Source organism: Sphaerulina musiva (genome assembly GCF_000320565.1).
Source record: "Sphaerulina musiva SO2202 unplaced genomic scaffold SEPMUscaffold_8, whole genome shotgun sequence".
NCBI lineage: Eukaryota > Fungi > Ascomycota > Dothideomycetes > Mycosphaerellales > Mycosphaerellaceae > Sphaerulina > Sphaerulina musiva.
The window spans coordinates 1,062,370-1,083,266 of NW_016017390.1; the positions used below are offsets into that span (position 1 = coordinate 1,062,370).

Consider the following 20,897-nt stretch of genomic DNA (forward strand, 5'->3'; position numbering starts at 1 on the left):
GGCCTTCCCTTCCCTTCCCTTCCCACTTCCCACCCGACCTCCCAGGCTCCCACGCGGCAAGCTGTCCGCGACTTTTGCGGCTGACATGTCGCAGTGGACTACATCGCGTTATGAGTTGGATGAGCGTGCAAGGGTGGCCGTTGCTACTCTCGTCCCCCATTCATGAAACATAGATGCATCTGTACACTGCCGCTACCGCAAGCCTCTGGCCAGGTTTCAGCCGGCTGTGAGCACTGCTGCATTCGCAATATCGATATATAGCCATTAGCCCTCGCAGTGCCAGCCTGTCCCACTGCTGCTCGAGCCCGCGCTCCCTGAAAGAGCCACGCGTGGCGGAGTGAGCAGTGCGAGTGCGAGTGTGATGAGGAGCCATGGACGGCCAACAGGTGCAGTCGTGGAATTGGTGTGATGAACGACGTCCGGGTGTGCAGGAGGGAAGGCCAGCGCCAGATAGAAAGCGGGAGAGAGACAGAGAGAGAGAGAGAGGCTCAGATATTGTATGGTATGATATGATTGGACAGCTGGGAATGGCAACTGGAACTCTCGCTTTCTCTTCGACCTGGCCCTCCGGCTTCCTCGTTCCTCTTCTTCCATTTACATCGATGCCCATCCTTTTTAACCACCACTACGCCCACACCCACGCACACGAACACGCAACCTCAACTTCCCTTCCTTTTTAGCCCGCCCTCCCTTCACGCTCCCGAACCGGACTGTTCCGCCCTGCAGAGGCCTCCCTCTTCCCTTCTGACTCTCCATACTTTATTCACATCTGAACTCTACCCGCGGTATTGCCACAACCTGCTTCTGCGCCAGTCGTAGGAGACAGCCACCTGCACTTCCAACACACGCCAGTCGCTGGACACGTCACTGGACCGACACCATTTGGGCACATCACACCTCTTCACTCCCCTTCCCTCCATACATACTACCTTACTACCCTTCCCCATCGACGGATGTGTCTTCTCGTCGGCAAAAGCGTCAACGTGTGATGGCTGATGCAGCCAGCGCGACCACTCAACCTGCTGCCATGGATTCGGTTCCCGACACCACGGCAACCTCCACACTGCCCTCCGCAGCCTCGAGAGATGGCACACCAAGCGTTTCATTCCAGGCAGTCAATTCTCGCCCGCCCTTAGAGAATGCCCGCAATGCTACTGGTACTCCAGCAGCAGCAGCAGCCGCAGGACAGCCACGCGGCGATCCCTCTGATCTGACACCACACGGCGGCGTTGCAGCTGTCGCACCGACCACTGCACAAACAGGACAAACTTCCACCTCTGCACCTCAGCCTTCCAAGTCATCTTCACATCACGACCCTCTGGACGGTGCCATGGCCATACAGCCCGAAGCGTCCTATGGGACGCGTTCGCGTAATCGAACCAGCACGCGACCAAACTACGCCGAAGACCAGGAGATGGACTTTGAATACTCCTCCTCGGCCGCGACCACTGGCAAAAAGAAAGCCAGCGAGACTTCTTCTTCTGCTACTAATACCCTCACCCAGGCCTCTGACACGAAACGCGCTCCCGAGGTCACGTCCTTTCAGGCAATCAACGGCCACGGTGGCAGCGTCGCTGGCGCTGGCGGAAAAGATTCGAGCGCATCTACGCCCACCGCCACCACTACAGGCACATCAAAGAAGCGCAAGGCTGCTGGCCATGCCGCCGCAGCGCTTCAGGCTACTACTGCATCAGCGACGCCTCCCCCTGTCGCTGCACGAAAGCCGGCTGCACCGGCAGGCCTATCCAGCCAAGCACGCGAAACCAATGTCATGTCATTCTCCAAGCACCGAGCATGCCTGAACAAAAAGGGCGAATTGATTGCCGATGACGGGACGAAGTTGAGTGTCAACGGTAAGCTTCGATTTGACTCTCCTGATCTGGCCCACGAACCTCACAAACCTCGCAAATGGAGGTTGCAGCCCTACCCCACTCCACACACCTACACACAGACACACAGACACACAGGCACAGACACACACACACACACCCACCCACACCCACCCACATCCACACCCATACACCCATACACCCAACTCAACCTCCCACGTCCATCCGCTGACTTTCAATCATAGATCACGTGTACCTCGTCTGCGAGCCACCGGGAGACCCGTACTATGTTTGTCGTATTATGGAGTTCCTCCACGTCGACAGCGACGATCCCACCTCGCCTGTCGACGCCTTGCGCGTCAATTGGTATTATCGCCCACGAGATGTACAACGTTTCAGCAGCGACACTCGTCTGGTCTACGGCACAATGCACTCGGATATGTGTCCACTTACCTCCCTCCGTGGGAAATGTGCCATCAAGCACCGCTCCGAGATCGAAGACCTGGACGCCTACCGGAAAGAACGAGATTCTTTCTACTTTGTGCAGGTGTTCGACCGCTTCATTCGCCGCTCGTACGAATGTATACCGGTCAAACAGATCGTCAATGTCCCGGACAAAGTCAAGAAGGCGCTCGACGAGCGCTGGAGGTTTGTCGTCGTCGAGATCGGGCGTGTAAAGGAATTGACGAGTGCTGCCAAGTCCTGCAAGCGTTGTACGAGGTATTGTGCATCAAGTGACTCTGTCGACTGTGCAATTTGCAAGATGTCATATCACATGAATTGTGTACAGCCGCCCTTACCAAAGAAGCCTTCGCGTGGATTCGCATGGGCATGTGGACCTTGTAGCCGAGCATCGGAACGAGAACACGAAGCGCGTAATACACCCAACGCCAGCGGTCATGTCACGGAAGCGGAAGAGGAAGACGCTGCGCAACTAGAAGATGCCGCAGGACTATCAAACGATATTACTCGAGCACCGAGTCCCAATGTCGACGATATGGTCATCGACGAGCACCCGGCAACCCAGGCAGAAATCGCACTTGCGAAAATGTGGCCAATGCGATATCTCGGCATTCATGCCAGGGTTGAGGATGCTCTGCAGTATGATGATCGTGCTATCTACCCGCGAGCCAGTTCGCGATTGGGCCCGAGGCATCAAGCCAGCGTGAACATGTGGCATGGTCGACCCGTGGAGCTCATCAAACCCGCTGAGATCAAGAAGCGATATATGAAAGCCGGTGCGCAGAAGAAGGACACAAAATTCACCAAAGAGACTTTGGCTGCCATTGAAGCGGATAAAGAGGAAAAGGCGAAGCGTCCAAAATGGGTCCAAGATGAGCCTGTGGGCTATGTTGCACGGGGTGAAGACTATGACGCCAAAGACCCAAGGTGCACTGCGACTCCTATATTTGTGATGCCTCCGCTCGACAAGCCACCCAAGCAAGCAGATGCGAGCGAGCCCGACCCCGTGAAGAGAAACGAGAACTTCGTCAGTGCTTACCTACAGCGAGCCAAACCTCTGGCTAGGAACATTGGAGTCCCTCCATTCGGCACGAACTTTCTGGACCGAGCAATGGAAATGCTCCTGAACAGCAAATACAACATCGATGCGGCGCTCAAAGCTCTGCAGAAGACCGATCGCGTGAAAGACCTTCACGAGCCTGTCCTCAGCAAGCAGGATCTCGTCAAGTTTGAGGAGGGAGTTGCCAAATATGGCTCCGAACATCGGCTGATCCGCCTTCACATGAAGACGACGCTGCCTCATGCCGACATTGTGCGTTTCTACTACCTCTGGAAAAAGACGCCCAAGGGACGAGAGATATGGGGCAACTACGGAGGGCGGAAGAAGAAGAAGGCGGAACCAGCAGGCGATGCTGGCAGTAAGCTCCAAGCTGAACTGGCCGACGACGTGGACGATTCGGCCTTTGACTCCGGCAAAGCGGTACGGAAGAATCGTGGTTTTCAATGCAAATTCTGTCACACAACACATGCGCGACAGTGGAGACGCGCGCCAGGGGTCTCGCCCGGTCAAGTTGCACCACCAGAAAAGGTCGACAAGGGCCAGAAGGTGGACAAGAAAGACCGTCCGCTGCTTGCGTTGTGTCTACGATGTGCAGGCTTGTGGCGCAAGTATGCGATACAGTGGGAGGAAATTGACGAAGTCACCAAGAAGGTCGGCCAGAACGGCGGGAAAGGCTTGAAGCGGAAGATTGACGAAGAACTGCTGCGTGAACTGATAGCCGCGAACGAGGCAGCCGCGCATCCGCCGGAACCCGAACCACTGACACAGCCTGCCATCGATGTTGGAGAGCCCCCAAAGAAGAAATCGAAGACGAGCAAAGCAGCTGCAGCTGCAGCTGCAGCTGCAGTGGCAGCTGTCGAACCAGTCGAGAAACCCGCTCCGCCGCCTCCACCTCCAAAGGAGCCAACACCACCGCCTCCGCCGATAATACCGACGCAGCCGACTTGGAAAGTGCTCCCGTGCGCAGTCTGCAAAGGGTTTGATCACACGATTGCCTGTGCCCATTGCAAGCTGACGGTGCACCGACGCTGCTTTGGCGTAGGCGAGCATGAAGGTGCGAGACCCAATGGCGAGGTGCACTGGATTTGTGAGCAGTGTCAGAACGACCGTAATCCGATGGTTTCGACGGACTACTCTTGCTGCCTCTGCCTGACAGAGGAAACGCTCATCGATCTGGTCGAGCCACCTCGAGTATCACACAAGAAGAAGACGGACCGAGAACGAGAGAAGGAGAGGCTGGAGAAGGAGCTCGCTGATGGCATGCGTAATGAGTATCGCAACAGGCAGCTTGCACACCACCGGCCCACTTTGCCACGCGAGCCGCTGAAACGGACTACGGGCAACAATTGGGTTCACGTCGCCTGCGGTCTGTGGGCGAACGAGATCAAGTACAGTGACGCTCAGAAGCTTGAGATCGCTGAAGGCTTCCAGCTCATCCCTCAGGCCCGCTTCGAGGCAGTGTGCAAATTATGCAAGAACCGGGACCACAAGAGCAAGTTTCGGGAGAACGCAGGGGCGTGCATCAATTGCTCTCAATGCCAAGCTGCGTTTCACGCCTCGTGCGCGTTCGAGGCCAACTACACATTTGGGTTTGATGTCCAACCGGTCAAGGGCTCTCGGAAGGACCAGGTGATCACCGCAACTCTGGGCAACGAGACCGGCTCGCTGAACCCTATCGTCCTCTGCAAGGAGCACACCTTCAAGGGCGTATTGCATCCGATTGATGAATTCTACGATGATATCGGCAAGAATGCTTTGCAGGTCTACGCCGAGGCATATAAGCAGGCTGACCTGACTTTGACGGGGACTGCCCGAAAGGCTGCCGAGGCTCAACTTACTAAGGACAAGAAAGGACAGCAGCCAGTAGCCTCGCAAAGCGCGAACAGGAGAGAATCCGGTGTACATGGCATCGCAGCTGCAGTCCGGCGAGGAGCAAGAACATCGGCTGCAGCGGAAACTAAGATCGAGCCTGAAGATGGTGCGCCCGACCTGGCCACAGTGCCTGATATGGAGTCCCGACGATGCGCTCACTGCGACGTGGACGTGACGCCCATGTGGCATCCTTTGTTGCCAGCACCTGCACAGGCGGCGCCCAAGTCTACAGAGCCGGAGAAGCCAGCAGATGCGCCACAGCCTGTCGACAAATTTAAGATCCGATTCATGGCTCCGGGTGCAAATGGTCGTGCATGGGAAGGTATGCCTGATCGGCACGGGCATGGTCAAAGTGAGGGAGCTGCCGGTGTACCAGCACCGACTCCCATCCCCGAGCCTGGTATGCCACAGCCCACTGAGCTCAATGGCGAACTCCGACGCGAGATTGGCGAGCCCATTAGAGTGGATGAAAATGATACTGCGACGCACGCCCACCGACTGCCACAAGGTTATATTCCCCCCATCATGGGGACATCTCCGCATGTCGAAGAACATGAAAAGCCAGTGGAGCAGATGTCGAGCAGTTCTGAATACCTCTGCCACAAATGCTACATCATCAAGAAGGCCAATCCTACGCCGCCGCCAGAAGATGGCGAGCCACGTCCAGCCACATCACCTGCACTTCCACCGCTCATCACCAAGCGCCCCACACCGGCTACCATTCCTTCGATCGAGGAGCAGTTCCGAGCCATCGACAACCCGCCTCAACGACAGACGCCGGTGTTGCCGCCATCTACACCGATTAATGGAATGTTGGGCCATGGCAGTAATGGTCCGTACGGACCTCCTCACCACGTCTATCCACAGGCATTCCATCAACCAAACGGCTATCACCAGCCTCCACCGGCAGCTTCAATGGGCGGCATGCATATGCACGAGCGGCAGAACAGTTACGGAAATTATGCTTACCACCAGCCTCGGCCATCTCCAATCCCGCCTGCGCCACATTATGGACCATCTTTTGCACAGAGCCATCCTCGACCACCGCTGAACGGGTTCGCACCGCCAGGACAGAACCCAGGCAGTGGCCTGCGATCGCCTCACCTGGGGCAACCGTCGCCCAATTATCCGCCGCCATCTCAGCACCATCAACAGATGTCAAGTTTGAGCAGGGATGGTTCCTATCCGGGCCAGTTGCCATCTTTGGGACCGCCGGTCCATTCGAATCCTCATTCATTGTTCGGCAGACCGGGCTCACAGTCACAGCATGCACCACAACCGCAGCACCCTCCTCCACACCACCCGCAGAACCCTATGAATGCTCCTGCACACCAGCAGCAAGCTCAACAACAATCGCAGCAGCAGCAGCAGCATCAGTCGCAACCAGTGCAGCCCGCTCAGCAATCTCAACAAAACCCAGCGACACCATCGGTTCTGCAGGCGCAGCCACAGCACACAGTAGAGCAGCCAACTCAGAATCAGCAGTCCACGGCAGCCAGCCCCCAGCAGAGTTCTGTCAGGCTAGAAGGCGGAGACGCACCACGGCCTACCACACCTCGAGGCGGGCAGGTGAACGGAATCACTGGGGCGAGCGCCAGTCCGAATTTGGCTAACTTGTTGCATTGAGATGGCGGGAACAGAATAGAAGGTGAAGACAGTGGTAGAGGTGTCTCAGACCATGAAGGAAAGACGAAGTTTGCAGGCTATTCTTGTGAATACCCCCCCATGTAGTATGGCCAGGCTTCTACATGTCTTTCTGTATACTCTTTACTATACAATGGCACCGCCGGTGTCACTCACTAGCTTCATGTCTGTGAACATGATAGGTATACGTAGTCTCTCGTTCCGTAGGTTGAGGTGGCGAGATAAGTGATAAGACTGTGTAGTGTCACGTGCTCAGGCCTGCCTGACGGAATCTAGATCGAATTACCGTAGGTATACATCTTGATGTCCGAGTGTAATCGCAATAAGTTGGAGTGAGAGTGGTGAAGAGAGTAGAGTATCGTGCAAGAGCATCGCTCGCTGGCACAAGCAAAGAATAAAATAAAATGCCATGTAGAGCCCCCAGGGAGTGAGAGAGAAGGAAATTGAGTTTGCTCAGCTGGCCGGCAAGGACAATCTCGTCCTAGACCTTTATAACATCCATCCTGCACCCGTTCAACAGCATCAGTTATCGACTTCTGGCACGCCATGGGAAAGGTGGGTTTTGCTCCTTTTACTCTTGACAAGCACGAGTACGCACACATCATCATCATCATCCTCATCATCATTTACAGCGGCGGCCGGGCAACGTGTTGCAGAGTCTGCATAGTCAGTCAGCTAGAACTACTCGTTCGCCTCTACGGAGCTGCTGCTGCTGCTGTTACTGTTGCTGGCGATGACCTTCCCAGCATATATGCGTACTCCCCGTAATGGAGTTGCGCAGCCATCACGACCGCCGCTGGTGCTTGTGCCACTGGCGCTGCTGGACGCTTACCTCCTAACTTGAGAGATTTTGCCCACTGACTCGAGGCTATAGGCATATTCGCCTGAGCAGCGTGAGCAGGTGCGCCAGCTCCTCGAGTCGGGACGTGACGAGGAGTCCATCGAGAAAGAGACGGGCGTAAGCGACCGCACGATCCGACGATGGAAACTCGAACTCGAGAGGACGGGCAGAATAGGGAAACCGCCGGAAGCGCGCACTGGCAGACACCGAGTGCTATCTGTGGAAATCGAGCAAGCACTCCTCGACCATGTGAGGGACAATCCTAGTCTGACGGTCGACAACATGTTATGGTGGCTTTACGATCAGTACGAGATCGTCGTTGGTACCAGGACTATCCGCCGAGTGTTTGAGCGGAAAGGGGACAAAGTGCGGATCAAAGGTAGCAAAAAGAAGAGCAACGCGAATGACAAGGAAGAGGACGAGGAGGACGAGGCAGACACCTCCAAGGACAACGTCAGCACAACAATCTCTCCAATGCAGTCGCAACATCCTGCTCATTACCAGAGCCCGTACGCACCCATGGCGACACCACAACAGGCCGTCAATGCCGAACAGCAACTTGCGCAGGCTCTTCAACAGCAGACGCAACAGCAGACGCCGGCGCCGCGCCAATCTTCGTTCACTGCGCCAATGCCGATAACCAACAACGCTGCCGCGAATGACGACGGCGAAGAAGACGAAGAGACTCTGCAGCTGCAACTGCAGCAAATTGAGCTGCAAAAGCGCGAATTAGAAGTGAAGCTGAAACTTCGTCGCATACAGAGCGGCAAGAACACGCCAGCTTCGGCCTCTCGGAAAGCCAGCACGACGGCGTCGAGCACTAGTACTCTCTACAACCCGAATCTGGTGGTGCCTACGCCCCCCAAGCGCGACTCTCGTAGCAAGAAGAAGATTGAGGAGTCGAAGCGCCGCACGGCCGAACGACAAGAACGCATGCTTCGTGACTTGGAACGTCGCTCCCGCAGACGAGACCACCTCACGGCAGAATGGGTGCAGTCGAAAGACATTTGGCCTCTCCGCGCCCAGAGTATCCTGGCTGACCTGATGCATCAATATGGTTGCTATACCTTTGCGCAGAACCAGGGCGAGATCTTTGAGACGATGTACCGCGAACTGTATGCGCTGGTGGATCATAGCAAGAATGATTGGGTGCCACAGATTCACGATGAGCTCTTACGGGAGCGAATGAAGAGGAAGATGGGACAATTGCGGACCAAAATGCAGAAAACGGGCGAAATCATCTCCCGCACAGATGGCTATGGCGGCTTCACGAAAAGCGACAGCTACACGGGTGAACAAGCTGGTGCGGCAGAACACGGAGACGAGTCGGAATTTGTTGGCGATGCACCCGACTTTGGACAGCAAGCCGACCAGAGTAATGTTGGTTATGCCAGCACGGATCAGAACAACAGCTTCGCTCATCAGCAACCCGTGCAGCAGTCGTACGATCAGCAAGTGCAGCAGCAGGCGGGTGCTGTTCCTGAAGCGCAGCTGCAAGACCAGATGCAGTATGAGGCTGTTCCAGATCACGGCATGCAGCATATCTCGTACACACACAACATGATGGGCAACCAAGGCCAGCCGCAATATCCGGGAATGCACATGGAAGGCATGATGCCGTATGGTAACATGAATGGCGGCATGGGTTTATGAAAAGAAGGAAGAGATTGATCCGCCATGACGAAAATGATGAAAACGTGGGCATATTGCAAGTGTTCGGCGTGAGTTCTTTGCACGGTGTTTTGGGATATGGATGGCGCCTGGGAGGGAGCAAATTGAATTCACAAGATACCACTTCTGCAGCTCTTGCATGCTTGCTTGACCTGTAATAATGGACAGGCACAGAAAGGCGTTTGTTTGATTGAATGATTGATTGGGAGGAAGGGTTAGGAGGGAGGGAGGGAGACAGCCACTCGCTCACTCCGCGTATGCACCAACCGTATCACACACACACACAATTCCCCTTTTCCGACCGTTTGCTACCTTCTACCGTCTCCTACTTACCCTTCCCTCATCTGCTTCCCGTCTCGGAGTGGACGTAGTCCTCGCCATGATCCCGTGTCAAATGTCGACATCTGCCGTCGCCCTGCTGCGACTGAACATTTTGGCCCATTTGCAGTTTACCGGAGACAAGCCTTGTTTTCCATTGGCAGCCAACCACCCCCTAACCCCATCCCATCCCATCCCACTGCCCAGTGTCCCCACAGGACAGGACAAGATCCTCATGACCCCCTGGTCAGTCCAAACATGCTTATTATTAAGGTCGCTTTTCTTGGTCTGTAGCCTGTAGGTCAAATATGACGTCGTTTTGAAGATTTGACGAGTGAAGTCAATCATCATAGGTAGACTGCCCCGCGGTCCAGGCACGTTGGCCCGTCCCCCCAGAGAGATACATCACGAGCTGTTTAATCTCCAAGCTACTGTATACTTTACCTTATGTATCTGTAGGTGGCAGGTGGAGGTAGGTAGGTCACTCAGGATACATTTTTATACCTGATGTAGTCAGCATGAACTTCGACCCGTCCACATGGAGCCCCCTACGCCGCAGCAGAAGAAAAAGGACGAGCTGCTCGCTCTGCCCTCGCCCGAGAAGCTGCGAGAGATTGCACGGCGACAGGACGAACGGGCGCTCGAGATACGCGCGAAACGGCAGCGCGCGTCCACGATCGACGAGAGGACAAACGCTGCCCAGATCATTCAGCGTCATTATCGTGGCCATCAGACCCGCCGCGAGCTGAAAGGATACGCCTTGGACCCCAGCACGAGGTGGCTCGAGGTATGCTCTACCACTACCTCACTTCTGGCAGAATGATTGGTTCAGAGTGCTGATTGATGGCAGGCACTCAAAGACGGTAATCACGCACACTTCGGGACCAGAAATTGCTCGAGTTGCCGGAAAAGCTGATTCTGTAACAGCCAACTACTCCAGAATCACCAGTCCACAGTCCAATGCCGAGCGCTTCTCCGCATCTCAGCCTCCCGCGGAGAGAGTCAAGAAGAGATGGGCTCAGGCCGGAGCTGCGGCTCGACGAGCTGGTAGTGATAACACGAGCGACGAAGACGACGGACATGCCAGTCAGGCCGAGACACGAGAGCAGAAGAGACGCCAGAAGCAGGAACGGGAGAAGTATGCGAAGACGATGGGCTTGGAGTATTTTCTGGAAATGGTCGACCAGAAACACCGGTATGGCAGTAACCTCAGACGGTACCACAAGGAATGGATGACGCGCGACACGAAAGAGAACTTTTTCTATTGGCTGGACTATGGTGAGGGTAAGGATCTGGATCTTCCTGATCGACCGAGAGAACGGCTCGACAAGGAGCAGGTGAGATATTTGAGTCGTGAGGAACGAAAGAAATATCTGGTGAATATTGATGGCCAAGGCCGGTTCGTCTACAACAAGAATGGAAAAGCTATTACTACTTCGGCAGACTACAAGGACAGGTACCGACTCTCCCTCCTCGCAGGTGCAACGAGCCAATAAAATTAATTACCTACTGACGGATCGACAGCATCGATGGAATCGTGCATTCGAGTGACCTCACGCCTACGTGGCGAGAAGTCGTCACGGGAGAGAAGCCTGAGCCAAAGCGAGAAGAGGACAGCTCCGAAGATTCGTCGCTCGCCTCCAACATCAGCACGGGTTCTCAAGAAGATGCTGCCAAGTACGCGAATGATGAATTACATGATGCCAAAGGCCTCAACAAGTTGAACCATCTCAGCGTGGATACATTGATGAACCACCTTCTGCGCAAGACCACCAAGAAGAATACCTGGATCTTTGTGGCCGACTCCTCGATGCGTCTCTACGTGGGAATTAAACAGTCGGGCGCATTCCAACATTCTTCCTTTCTCAAAGGCGCCAGAGTAGCTGCGGCAGGACTCATCAAAATCAAGCGGGGCCAAATCAGAAAACTCTCGCCATTATCCGGTCACTACGCCCCGCCCGTGCGTAATTTTCGAGAATTTTTAAAAAATCTGCGATCCGAAGGCGCTGATCTATCACGACTGAATGTCTCGAGGTCATATGCAGTCATCCTCGGTCTGGAAGGCTACTTAACAGTCAAGCAAAGAGCAAAGTCTTTCAAACAAGGCGCCAAAGACATGGTTGATCCGGAAGAAAAAAAGAAACGATTAGATGCGGAAAAGGATAGGAGCAAGTCTGCTGAAAGAGAGAGGGAGATTCTCGCACGACAGCAAAAAGAGCAGAGGAGTCGAAGTACATCTTATCGTCTCGCGAAACGCATCGGGCTTTGGAAGGATGATGAGGAGGATACTGTGCAGAGTCCCGCTCACGATCCAGGGGATGCAAGATCTGTCGGTCCCGAAGAGCAACATCATCATCATCGTTAGCTGTACTCCTCCTTCTTCTTTGGAAGACGTCGGTAATGGTGGTAGCAAGATGGAAGAATTATAAAAAAATTACTTTAGCAGAGAGGTTATCATTCTCGGACTAGAATACTCTATCCCTCAGGTTCTACTCTACAATTCGACCCTGCAATTGTACTCTGCCGAATAATTTTTTTTTCATCCTCCCATTTCGTGACAGGCGCATAGTAGTCGACTAGACTAGACTTTGTTTTTGTTTTATTCCCTCTTTTTTTCATCAAGACCATATCACCCATCTCCTGTTAATCACACACAGCAAGCAAGCAAGGCGAAAAATACGATCCAAATCCTGCATCATGCGAAGGATTATGTTCTGCGAAATGTATATACCCCAGCAGGGATATCTCGGCGGCATCCTTCTCTCCTCTTTTCTATTCTCTCTATCCTCGGTCCCGAGAACGACTACCCAATTTCTGGTAGAGAGACGTAGGATGGAGAGGTTGGCGGGGGAAGGCTGAAGGATTTGAGAAGGAATGAATGAATGAATGAATGAATAAGAACTCACTAATACCGAGTATGTTAATGATCTTCTTGGAACAAAAGGAGGAATGGAATGCCCGGCAAAGCGTTATATAATATCAACAACTTTTTCGCTTACTTCTGCAAAGACAATGAGCGAGTTAGCTGTGTGTATGGCGTTGAAAGGGAAAAGTTGATGATGATGATAATGATGATGAGGGTGAAAGATCGATCTTGCGATTTGCTTTTACATGCCATGAGGCCGAATATCCGAAGGTGAATAATGGATGGTCAATAAGCTGTGTGCGTATATGTGTGCAGTAGCATCATGAGGAGAAATAAATAGTATAAGTCAGGTAATAGCTGGAATCGCGCTTTTTGGTCGAGGGCCTGCCAGCATTATTATTTGTATCAACGGACAAGAGAGTCTAAAAAACAGAGTATCAAATCACATCGAATTGGACAGTTCCCGAAACACTCTCCCCCTCAAGGAAAAAACCAAAAAAAAAAAGAAAAAGAGAAAAAGAAAAAATGCCTCCCACATCTACCCGCCTCCTACCTCTCTGGGTCGCGTCGCCTTCCTCCTCAGAGCCACAACAACCACCACCATGGCCGCCCCAGCAGACGCAGCAGCAACAAACGACATCCTCACAACCATCAACCTCGACGAAATCCTCGCAAAACGCAAACCCGCCCTGGGACCGCACTACATCAACGCCATCTGGACAACATCATCCATCGAAAAGCGTCAATCTCGGAGGCGGGAACCAAATCGTACACAACAGCGGCTTCTCTCTCGCAGATGAAGAAGGCAATAACCATCTGGTCCAACGCCTATCCAGCAGACTGACTACGCACCGTGCGAAAGTGGAGGAGCCAAATTTTTCAATTGAAAGGAGCATGTACTCGGGGCAGGACATTTTTTTCAATATTCGGATGTTCGTCGGACTTTGGTGGGCAGCCGGAGTCTTGTCAGGTGGCGGATTAGGGAGGGAATTGTGCTGGTGTCGGCGGATGGGGATACGAGTTGAGTTTTTCAATGGGATTTCCGTGGGTATGAGTGGGTATTGTGGACTTTCTTTTTCCGTTGGGAGAGAATGTTGTTTGTGCGGCTCCTTCGGACGATATCGCGGCTTGTTGTCATGACAGGGGAAGTTTTGAGGACTGTTGTCAGCGTCACTTGGAGAGGAGTGGGATACGAGGGAAGAAGATGCTCTGGGAAGCTAAGCGCTTTGTGCTTGGATGATAGTACGATACTGTCATGAAATATTTAGTCAGTCTACAACATTTGTCTTGAGCTTGTCTGTCAATCCAGTCACTCAGTAGTAGGTAGCAGTCGAGGACATCCCAGTGTTTTATCGCTGACATACGTATATCCATTCAGCCGTAGCTCCTTGGCCTATGATTACTCAACATGACATCTATATGTATGTACTTCACCCACCGATGGTAACCTAGCACACATCAGCAGCAGCATCAAAGCACAATGTCACCACAAAGACTGGCCATCATTGCGGGCGTCGGCAGCGGCAACGGCGCTTCTGTCGCTCGTCGCTTTGCCAAAGAGTACATCGTCGTACTCCTCGCTCGCAAGCCCGCAAGCTATCAACCTGTCGAACGCGAAGTCAATGAAAATGGAGGCAAAGCATTGGGTATCAGCACCGATCTTTCCGATCCAGGAAGTGTACGAGCGGCTTTCTCTCATATCGAGGAAGCATTTCCCAACATTGCCGTGCAAGCTGCTGTGTTCAATGCATCTGGCAGGTTTGTGAGGAAACCATTGCTTGATATCACAATGGAAGATCTGGATGGAGGCTACAGTATCAGCGTGTAAGGCCACACATTGGGTGCAAAGGTTGAGTGTATCATCTGCTGACCCTACATGCAAACAGCAAAGGGGCCCTGCTTTTTGCACAGTCAGCTCTCCCACTTCTGCTGAAGCATGCAGAAAGTAATCCTGCGACGCCACCAAGCCTGTTTTTCACAGGATCGACTGCTGCTGTCAAAGCAAATCCTGGCTCTGCTGTCATGTGTGTGCCCAGACATGGTCTGCGTGCGCTTGCTATCAGTGCAGCAAAGGAGTTCGGACCTAGAGGCATTCATGTAGTGCACGCCATTGTCGACGGAGCTATTGATACGCCTTGGGGCAAGGATATTCATAAGGATAAGTCTCCAGAACAGACCATCGACCCAGACGCCATTGCGCAGACGTACTGGGATCTACATCTGCAGAGTCGGAGGTGTTTTACCAACGAGATCGATATTCGTCCGATGATGGAGAAGTGGTGATGTAATGGAGCTTATTGTATTTGGAGGTCAAAGATCGTGCGTCGATGAATACTGCTCATGCCTTCATTGTCACAACACATCGGGCTTCATGAAGAAGTCGACTTGATCGATGTGACGATCTTGGCAATTTGAGCAAGTGTGTCTTCTGGATTCTTGACGAGAATTGTATCGAGACCGAGTTGCTTTGCAGGATAGTCATTGCCACCTGGAAAGATGGCGTCTCCGATAAAGACCATTTTCTCGAGTGGGATTCCACTTGCGTCGCGCAGCTTCTTGAGTCCATATCCCTTGTCGACACCCTTCTGCGTAATGTCGATGGAAGTTGCTCCACCCATATTGATCGACAGCGTGGGCAAGCGCTTGTATAAATCTGCTTGGATCACTTTCCGTTTGGCAAAGTCAGGATCCCATACTTCCTTGGCGCTAACAGGTGCTTGCTGGCCCAGAGCTGAAAATGTGATCTGGCTGCCGCGGTCTTCGATTCTCTCACCCCAGGTCTGCTCTGGAACGAAGCCTGTAGCCGCCAGTGAGGCGTCGAATGCTGTCAGAATGGCCTGTTTCTCCTCTGCACTAAACAACTCTGCGTAGATGGGTTGCCATTCCGAGTGCTTGTACGTATAGAGCTTGGTACCCGTAGTAGGCATGAGCCACAACTTGGACAGGTCTGCATGCTTTGGTAGGCGACTTGCGACCTGTTTCTGAAATTGCGGCCAGTCGCCTCCAGAGATTACTGCGACATGTGCTACCGAGAGCAGGCTCGCTAGAGCGTCGCCCATTGCATCCTTGAGTGGCTGTTTACTTTCCGCGAGTGTTCCATCCAAGTCGAAAGCAACGAGGGAGATCATTCTGAGGGGGAATGTGTGTGTGTTCTTCAATTTTGGAGTGGTTGACGTGGCAGAGAGGAAGAGGAAGAGGAAGAGGAAGCATAGGGGGCCAATCAGGTGTACAGTCAGCAAGAAACACGTGGGACGGCTGACTTCCTCACTGTAATTCTATCGAGTGTCTCGACATCAGCTTCTGCTGAGCTGCAGTTGCCTGTGTTCATTTCATCAGACAACGACCCATCGCGACCCCCACATTGCACCACGATATCCCTCGCGCCGACGTGACATCTCCTCCAGACATTCGCTCTCGGGACTAGGAGGAGGAGGAAGAAGAGGTGCCGGTGGAGGAGGGGGAGGAGGGGGAGAAAGAGGAGGACGAAGAGGACGAAGAGGACGAAGAGAGGGAAGATAAGGAAGAGTCAAGGCATTGGCGGAGGGCCAGGCAACGCCCATGCAGATGAGATGCAGTGGTGGTGGAGTCCTGCGTGGAAGAGCAATAGAAGGGTAGAACACGCACTGCCTGGATAATGCTCACAACTCACCTGCACGAGGAGGTGGTCTTGCAGCTACCCAGCCAGTGAGAATGTGAGAATGCATGTTTGCCTACTCCTGGCGATACCACCACAGTGTCTACCTAGTCCCGCTGGCCTGGTGTAACATGCTCCCAACACTTCACGACTGCGAGGTGATATCGTGTATCTGCGGTACGACAGAAAACCAGCTCCTTCCTATTACAGCAACTCTAGGGGTTCTGATTGGTCACAAGCATCTCTTGGTATGGAGCGATTGACTGGCAGAGCTTCTCCTGGTGGTGGAGAAGTCTTGGCGCCCAGCTTCTCAAAGCACGATCAGAGTCTTGACCTTCTGCTTCCGTCTACACTCCAGTGGCGTTCTGCTATCACCGCCACAAGGTAACATACCACTTTCATAAATTTTCTGCTTCACGCTAGGTCGTCGACCCCGATATCGTACTCAAGCCGTAGAACTTCATGCTGTCCAACCGGAGCAGACGATTGGCCTTCATATGCTGCAAGATCTCTGCACGAATGCATCAGCGGTTGGTCATCCGGCACGGTGAGTAGTGTATCGACAATCATATGCAGGTACGCACGAGGCGGCCTCCTCCATTCTCGGCTGGGCCGATAGAAGAAGTGAGAGACGGGATGGTGACCCAAAAAATCCTATATAATGCTCTCCAACACTCCAGGTGAGTCCTGCATATGCTACCATTTTAATTCTTGAACACTTTCACCATGGTGCGGTCCTCTCCTTTCCTGGCAACGGCTCTTGCTGTACTTGCAAGTGCCCACGAGAACCAGCTCGACACCAGACAATACCAGGTCACGCCGAATGTGGACTCGAAGAAACTGCAAGACTCCATCACGGAGGCTGCTCTGAAGCAGAAAGCCCAGGAGCTTGAGGCGGCTGCGTATGATACTCCTGAGCGGAATCGTGTCTTTGGATCTCCGGGACACGAGAACACTCTCAAGTTCATCGAGGATTACCTAGGACAAGAGAAGGACTTTTGGACATTCAGCCGGCAGCCATTCACTGAGCTCTACTCTCAAGGTTCCGGCACCTTTTCCGCCGGGAATGTCTCGTACCCACTAGGTGTCTTCACCTACTCATCATCGACTTCGGGTTCAGTCACAGCCCCCATTGTAGCTGTCGCCAATGTCGGGTGCAATGCTACCGACTACCCAGCTGAGGTGACGGGCGCGATCGCTTTCATCTCCCGAGGCACATGTCCGTTCTCTGAAAAGTCCACTCTGGCTAAGAGCGCCGGTGCCGTCGGTGCTGTTATTTACAACAATGTCCCTGGCACTCTCGCCGGAACCCTCGGAGGTGCTGGAGATTATGCGCCAACCGGAGGCGTTTCCCAAGAAAATTCTACTGCCATTCTCGCAGCACTGCCGCTGCAGGGGCAACTCCAGATCACCAGTGTTGTGGAAAACCGGACGACCTATAACATCATTGCGGACTCGACGAGTGGCGATAAGAACAACGTCGTTGTGATTGGTGCTCATACCGACTCCGTATTTGATGGTCCTGGCATCAACGATGATGGCAGTGGAACGATTGGTGAGCTTCACGCTATTACCCCAGCAATTCTGGGCTATACTAATCATTAATAGGCATCTTGGAGACTGCCATTCAACTTTCGAAGGGCAAATACGAACTCAAGAACGCGCTGAGACTTGGCTTCTGGGTACGTGCTTCACTGCTTTGCGCTGCTTTGTACTTCGCTAACAGGTCCTTTCATTCAGTCGGCCGAAGAATATGGTCTTCTCGGTTCGGAGTACTACGTCAACACTCTACCAGTCGATGAACGCGAAAAAATCAGGCTTTACCTCAACTTTGACATGATTGCATCGTCTAACTGGCAGTATGCTCTCTACGATGGTGATGGAAGCTCCTTCAATGTCTCCGGACCACCTGGGTCGGACAAGATTGAGCACTTCTTCCAAGACTGGTTCCGTGCACAAGGCATCCCGACGAAAGATTCGGAGTTCAACGGACGTAGTGATTACGGCCCATTCATTGCCGCTGGTGTTGACATTCCAGCCGGCGGCATCTTCACTGGCGCTGAAGAGGTCAAGACTGAGCAAGAAGCGATTTGGTGGGGCGGACAAGCTGGTGTCGCATACGATCCCAACTACCATCTGGTCGGCGACAACTACACGAACCTGGCGTTCGAGCCTTTCCTGATCAATACCAAGGGTATTGCAGCCTCAGTTGCGAAGTATACAATGGATCTGAGTGATATTCCACTCAGAGCCTCTGGCGCCAAGGCCAAGAGGAGAGGTATTGACCGCCACCCGCATGCTAAGAAGAATGCGATGCACGCTCACACGCACCAACCTGGTCTACAATGCGGTGCTCAGCCGAGAGTGTCGATGTAATAATAGTGTAGAGCGCATAGATTGCAGCTGGTGGTACTAAAGTGGAATATATCGACTCATGCCCCCTAACAGTTCTTTCTTTTCTTCAAATAAGCACGCTTTCAGACATGCACTCACCGCGCAGTGACATGTCTGTTAACGACTCGACTCGTGAGGAATATATGTAGTGGCCACTTCTCCTTGCCCATCACATTGTGAATGTTCCGAATTCACTTCTAGTTTCATGCCATGTCAAAAGACGACAACCCCCCCGGGCATCTCCCCGCTTTCATCATCGCTTCCATCATCGCTTGCACCTCCACATTTCTCTCATCCCAGACAACGACAGAAACTCTTCTCACCTCCAGTACAATCCCACAGCATTCATCACCATGACCGATGCGCAACATCTCGTGCAATATGCGCAGCGCCAGTTCGACGACATCACCGCCAGCCTCGAGCGCCATTTCGACCAAGTCGCTGGACAGCTCCGCGAGAGCTTCTACAGCAAACCACAATTGCCTATCCCGTCGAGACGAATACCAGCGCCGACCACATACGAACTGATTGAACGATGGATATCACGACACAAGGCCATCACCGCTGCTGCCGTCGCCTTCCTCGTGACAGGCTCCATCGGCGCAGTCGTCTATAGTCAAGGCAGGAATTCCAGGCGCAAACGGCGCGCTCAGAGATCGACCAACGGCGCAAGGACAGACGTGGTCGTCGTCGCGGGCGCGGTGGCGAACCCTCTCACCAGCGCGTTATATTTGGATCTAGAACGGAGAGGGTTTGTGGTATACGTGATCGCGAACACGCCCGAAGAGGAACAATACGTCCGATCGCAATCTCGAGCAGACCTGCACTTTCTTTCGGTGCACCCGGAGGACCCATATACCGCACAAGAGCAGTTGCTGAAGTTCCGGAGCATGTTGGACCGCGAGCATAGAGTATTTGAGGATGCGGAACCGCATAAAATGAAATTCAAGGGTGTGTTACTGGTGCCGAATACCTCGCAAAGTGCGCCTCTGAAGATTGAGGACATCACATCGGAGGACTGGAGCGATGCCTTGAATGCGAACATTCTGAACACGATTACCACGACGCAGCTTCTGCTTCCCGCTGTCCTCTCATCCCAGGCGAATATTCTGCTTCTCACACCATCGGTGACTCCGGCTCTGCAGCTGCCATTGCACTCAGTAGAAAGCACTGTATATGGCGCGCTAGAGGGATTTCTCGCCACCTTATCTGCAGAAACCCGACAAGACGGCGTCAAAGTGTCGCATTTCAAGCTCGGGCATATCGATGTTCCCGCCACCACATCACGACAACGTCGAGATGGTGTACCTCCTCCACGACTGCGACCGACTCCAGTGCGAGAGCTATACCATGCTGTATTTGATCAGCTTGTCGCCAAGTCTCCGAGGAGGTCTCTCCATGTTGGCCGAGGCAGCCTCACGTACGACATTATTGGCAGCATCTTGCCCCCGGGTTTGATTGCCTGGATGATGGCTCCGTCTTCTTTGTCTTCGTCGTCGTCCAAACCAGCTGTGACGCGAGAGCCGAGTGAAGAGAGACTATCAGGGAGCGTGGGCAGCATCACCTGGGAGCATTTGGACCGCGAAGCAGAGGGTCAATGACGCGATGACGATGATGATGAGAGTGGTGATTAGAGGCAAAATCATGAATTTACGAGACGTTGCATGGCGTTGTGTGCAGATATACCATACTCCACCGATTTTCATTAATGGCCAAATAAAAGAAACAGTTCCACCTCGAGGACCACAAATGTGTACCAGCATCCAATTCCATCTTTTATCTTTTTCTCCCCAGCTTCTTTTTCCCAGCTTCTAGTAGTACAGGTATCTACCTCACGCCTTCCCCTAACCGACATAGCTGATACACGTACATGTACATGTAGATCTGAGCCTACCGTGGGTATATAATGTATCCTCTTTCCTCCTTGAGCGAAGGTACAGGTTTCTGGTAGCAGCAGCAGCAGCAGCAGCAGCAGCATCATCACCATTATCCATCACAATATGAGAACGTTCCACCGCTGCTGTATGGTAAGTAAGTACCTGAGTACAGAATTTGAATGTACCTCAGGTAGCATGGTTGGGATATATGTATATCTATGTCTACATCTATTACAAAAAGACAAAAAGACAATCAATAGCTAAGGATACTGTTTTCAGTCCTGTTGTGATGATAAGTATATCTTTTTTATACAAGAGTCTACGCATTAATTGAGCGAGTATGTAAACAGTAAGACTTTGTCTCGGTCTCACTAGGAGGTACCTACATGACCATATAACTTTTCCTTATCATAGAAGTGGAGGGGGGGG

General features: G+C 53.0%; 7 protein-coding genes across 7 annotated transcripts; 6 read left to right on the forward strand and 1 right to left on the reverse strand.

Moving 5' to 3' along the window:
• Positions 1-1,330: 1,330 nt before the first annotated feature.
• SEPMUDRAFT_49440 (uncharacterized protein) lies at positions 1,331-6,849 on the forward strand (the record flags this gene model as incomplete). The annotated part of the gene is made up of 5 exons (XM_016909112.1): positions 1,331-1,853; positions 2,075-5,487; positions 5,848-6,380; positions 6,471-6,654; positions 6,730-6,849. The coding sequence occupies 5 exons, from the start codon at positions 1,331-1,333 to the stop codon at positions 6,847-6,849; spliced, it is 4,773 nt and encodes a 1,590-aa protein (XP_016758792.1).
• A 657-nt stretch (positions 6,850-7,506) lies between these two features.
• SEPMUDRAFT_150700 (uncharacterized protein) lies at positions 7,507-9,586 on the forward strand. Its single transcript, XM_016906341.1, has one exon. The coding sequence runs from the start codon at positions 7,991-7,993 to the stop codon at positions 9,359-9,361; it is 1,371 nt and encodes a 456-aa protein (XP_016758793.1). The 5' UTR covers positions 7,507-7,990; the 3' UTR covers positions 9,362-9,586.
• Positions 9,587-10,235: 649 nt separating this feature from the next.
• Positions 10,236-10,520, forward strand: SEPMUDRAFT_49172 (uncharacterized protein; the record flags this gene model as incomplete). Its single annotated transcript, XM_016909098.1, has 1 exon — positions 10,236-10,520. The coding sequence occupies one exon, from the start codon at positions 10,236-10,238 to the stop codon at positions 10,518-10,520; it is 285 nt and encodes a 94-aa protein (XP_016758794.1).
• A 3,523-nt stretch (positions 10,521-14,043) lies between these two features.
• Positions 14,044-15,652, forward strand: SEPMUDRAFT_70017 (oxidoreductase; the record flags this gene model as incomplete). The annotated part of the gene is made up of 2 exons (XM_016909887.1): positions 14,044-14,387; positions 14,450-15,652. 2 exons carry the CDS (start codon positions 14,044-14,046, stop codon positions 14,844-14,846), a joined length of 741 nt encoding a protein of 246 aa, XP_016758795.1. The 3' UTR covers positions 14,847-15,652.
• SEPMUDRAFT_150702 (putative hydrolase) lies at positions 14,407-15,652 on the reverse strand. The gene has a single exon (XM_016906342.1). The coding sequence runs from the start codon at positions 15,620-15,622 to the stop codon at positions 14,933-14,935; it is 690 nt and encodes a 229-aa protein (XP_016758796.1). The 5' UTR covers positions 15,623-15,652; the 3' UTR covers positions 14,407-14,932.
• A 1,230-nt stretch (positions 15,653-16,882) lies between these two features.
• On the forward strand, positions 16,883-18,638 carry SEPMUDRAFT_150703 (Zn-dependent exopeptidase). The gene is made up of 3 exons (XM_016906343.1): positions 16,883-17,752; positions 17,806-17,879; positions 17,938-18,638. The coding sequence occupies exons 1-3, from the start codon at positions 16,924-16,926 to the stop codon at positions 18,571-18,573; spliced, it is 1,539 nt and encodes a 512-aa protein (XP_016758797.1). The 5' UTR covers positions 16,883-16,923; the 3' UTR covers positions 18,574-18,638.
• Positions 18,639-18,898: 260 nt separating this feature from the next.
• Positions 18,899-20,338, forward strand: SEPMUDRAFT_150704 (DUF1776-domain-containing protein). Its single transcript, XM_016906344.1, has one exon. It carries the CDS (start codon positions 18,945-18,947, stop codon positions 20,190-20,192), a length of 1,248 nt encoding a protein of 415 aa, XP_016758798.1. The 5' UTR covers positions 18,899-18,944; the 3' UTR covers positions 20,193-20,338.
• The last annotated feature ends 559 nt before the right edge of the window (positions 20,339-20,897 follow it).

What these genes read in the sequence shown, in the direction of transcription:
- SEPMUDRAFT_150700 (XM_016906341.1), top strand. Translation starts at nt 7,991, where the DNA reads ATGTTATGGTGGCTTTACGATCAGTACGAGATCGTCGTTGGTACCAGG.
- SEPMUDRAFT_150702 (XM_016906342.1), bottom strand. Translation starts at nt 15,622, where the DNA reads ATGGGCGACGCTCTAGCGAGCCTGCTCTCGGTAGCACATGTCGCAGTA.
- SEPMUDRAFT_150703 (XM_016906343.1), top strand. Translation starts at nt 16,924, where the DNA reads ATGGTGCGGTCCTCTCCTTTCCTGGCAACGGCTCTTGCTGTACTTGCA. An exon ending in TGATGGCAGTGGAACGATTG is followed by an intron (nt 17,753 to 17,805) that starts GTGAGCTTCACG and finishes AATCATTAATAG; the next exon opens with GCATCTTGGAGACTGCCATT. An exon ending in CGCTGAGACTTGGCTTCTGG is followed by an intron (nt 17,880 to 17,937) that starts GTACGTGCTTCA and finishes CCTTTCATTCAG; the next exon opens with TCGGCCGAAGAATATGGTCT.
- SEPMUDRAFT_150704 (XM_016906344.1), top strand. Translation starts at nt 18,945, where the DNA reads ATGACCGATGCGCAACATCTCGTGCAATATGCGCAGCGCCAGTTCGAC.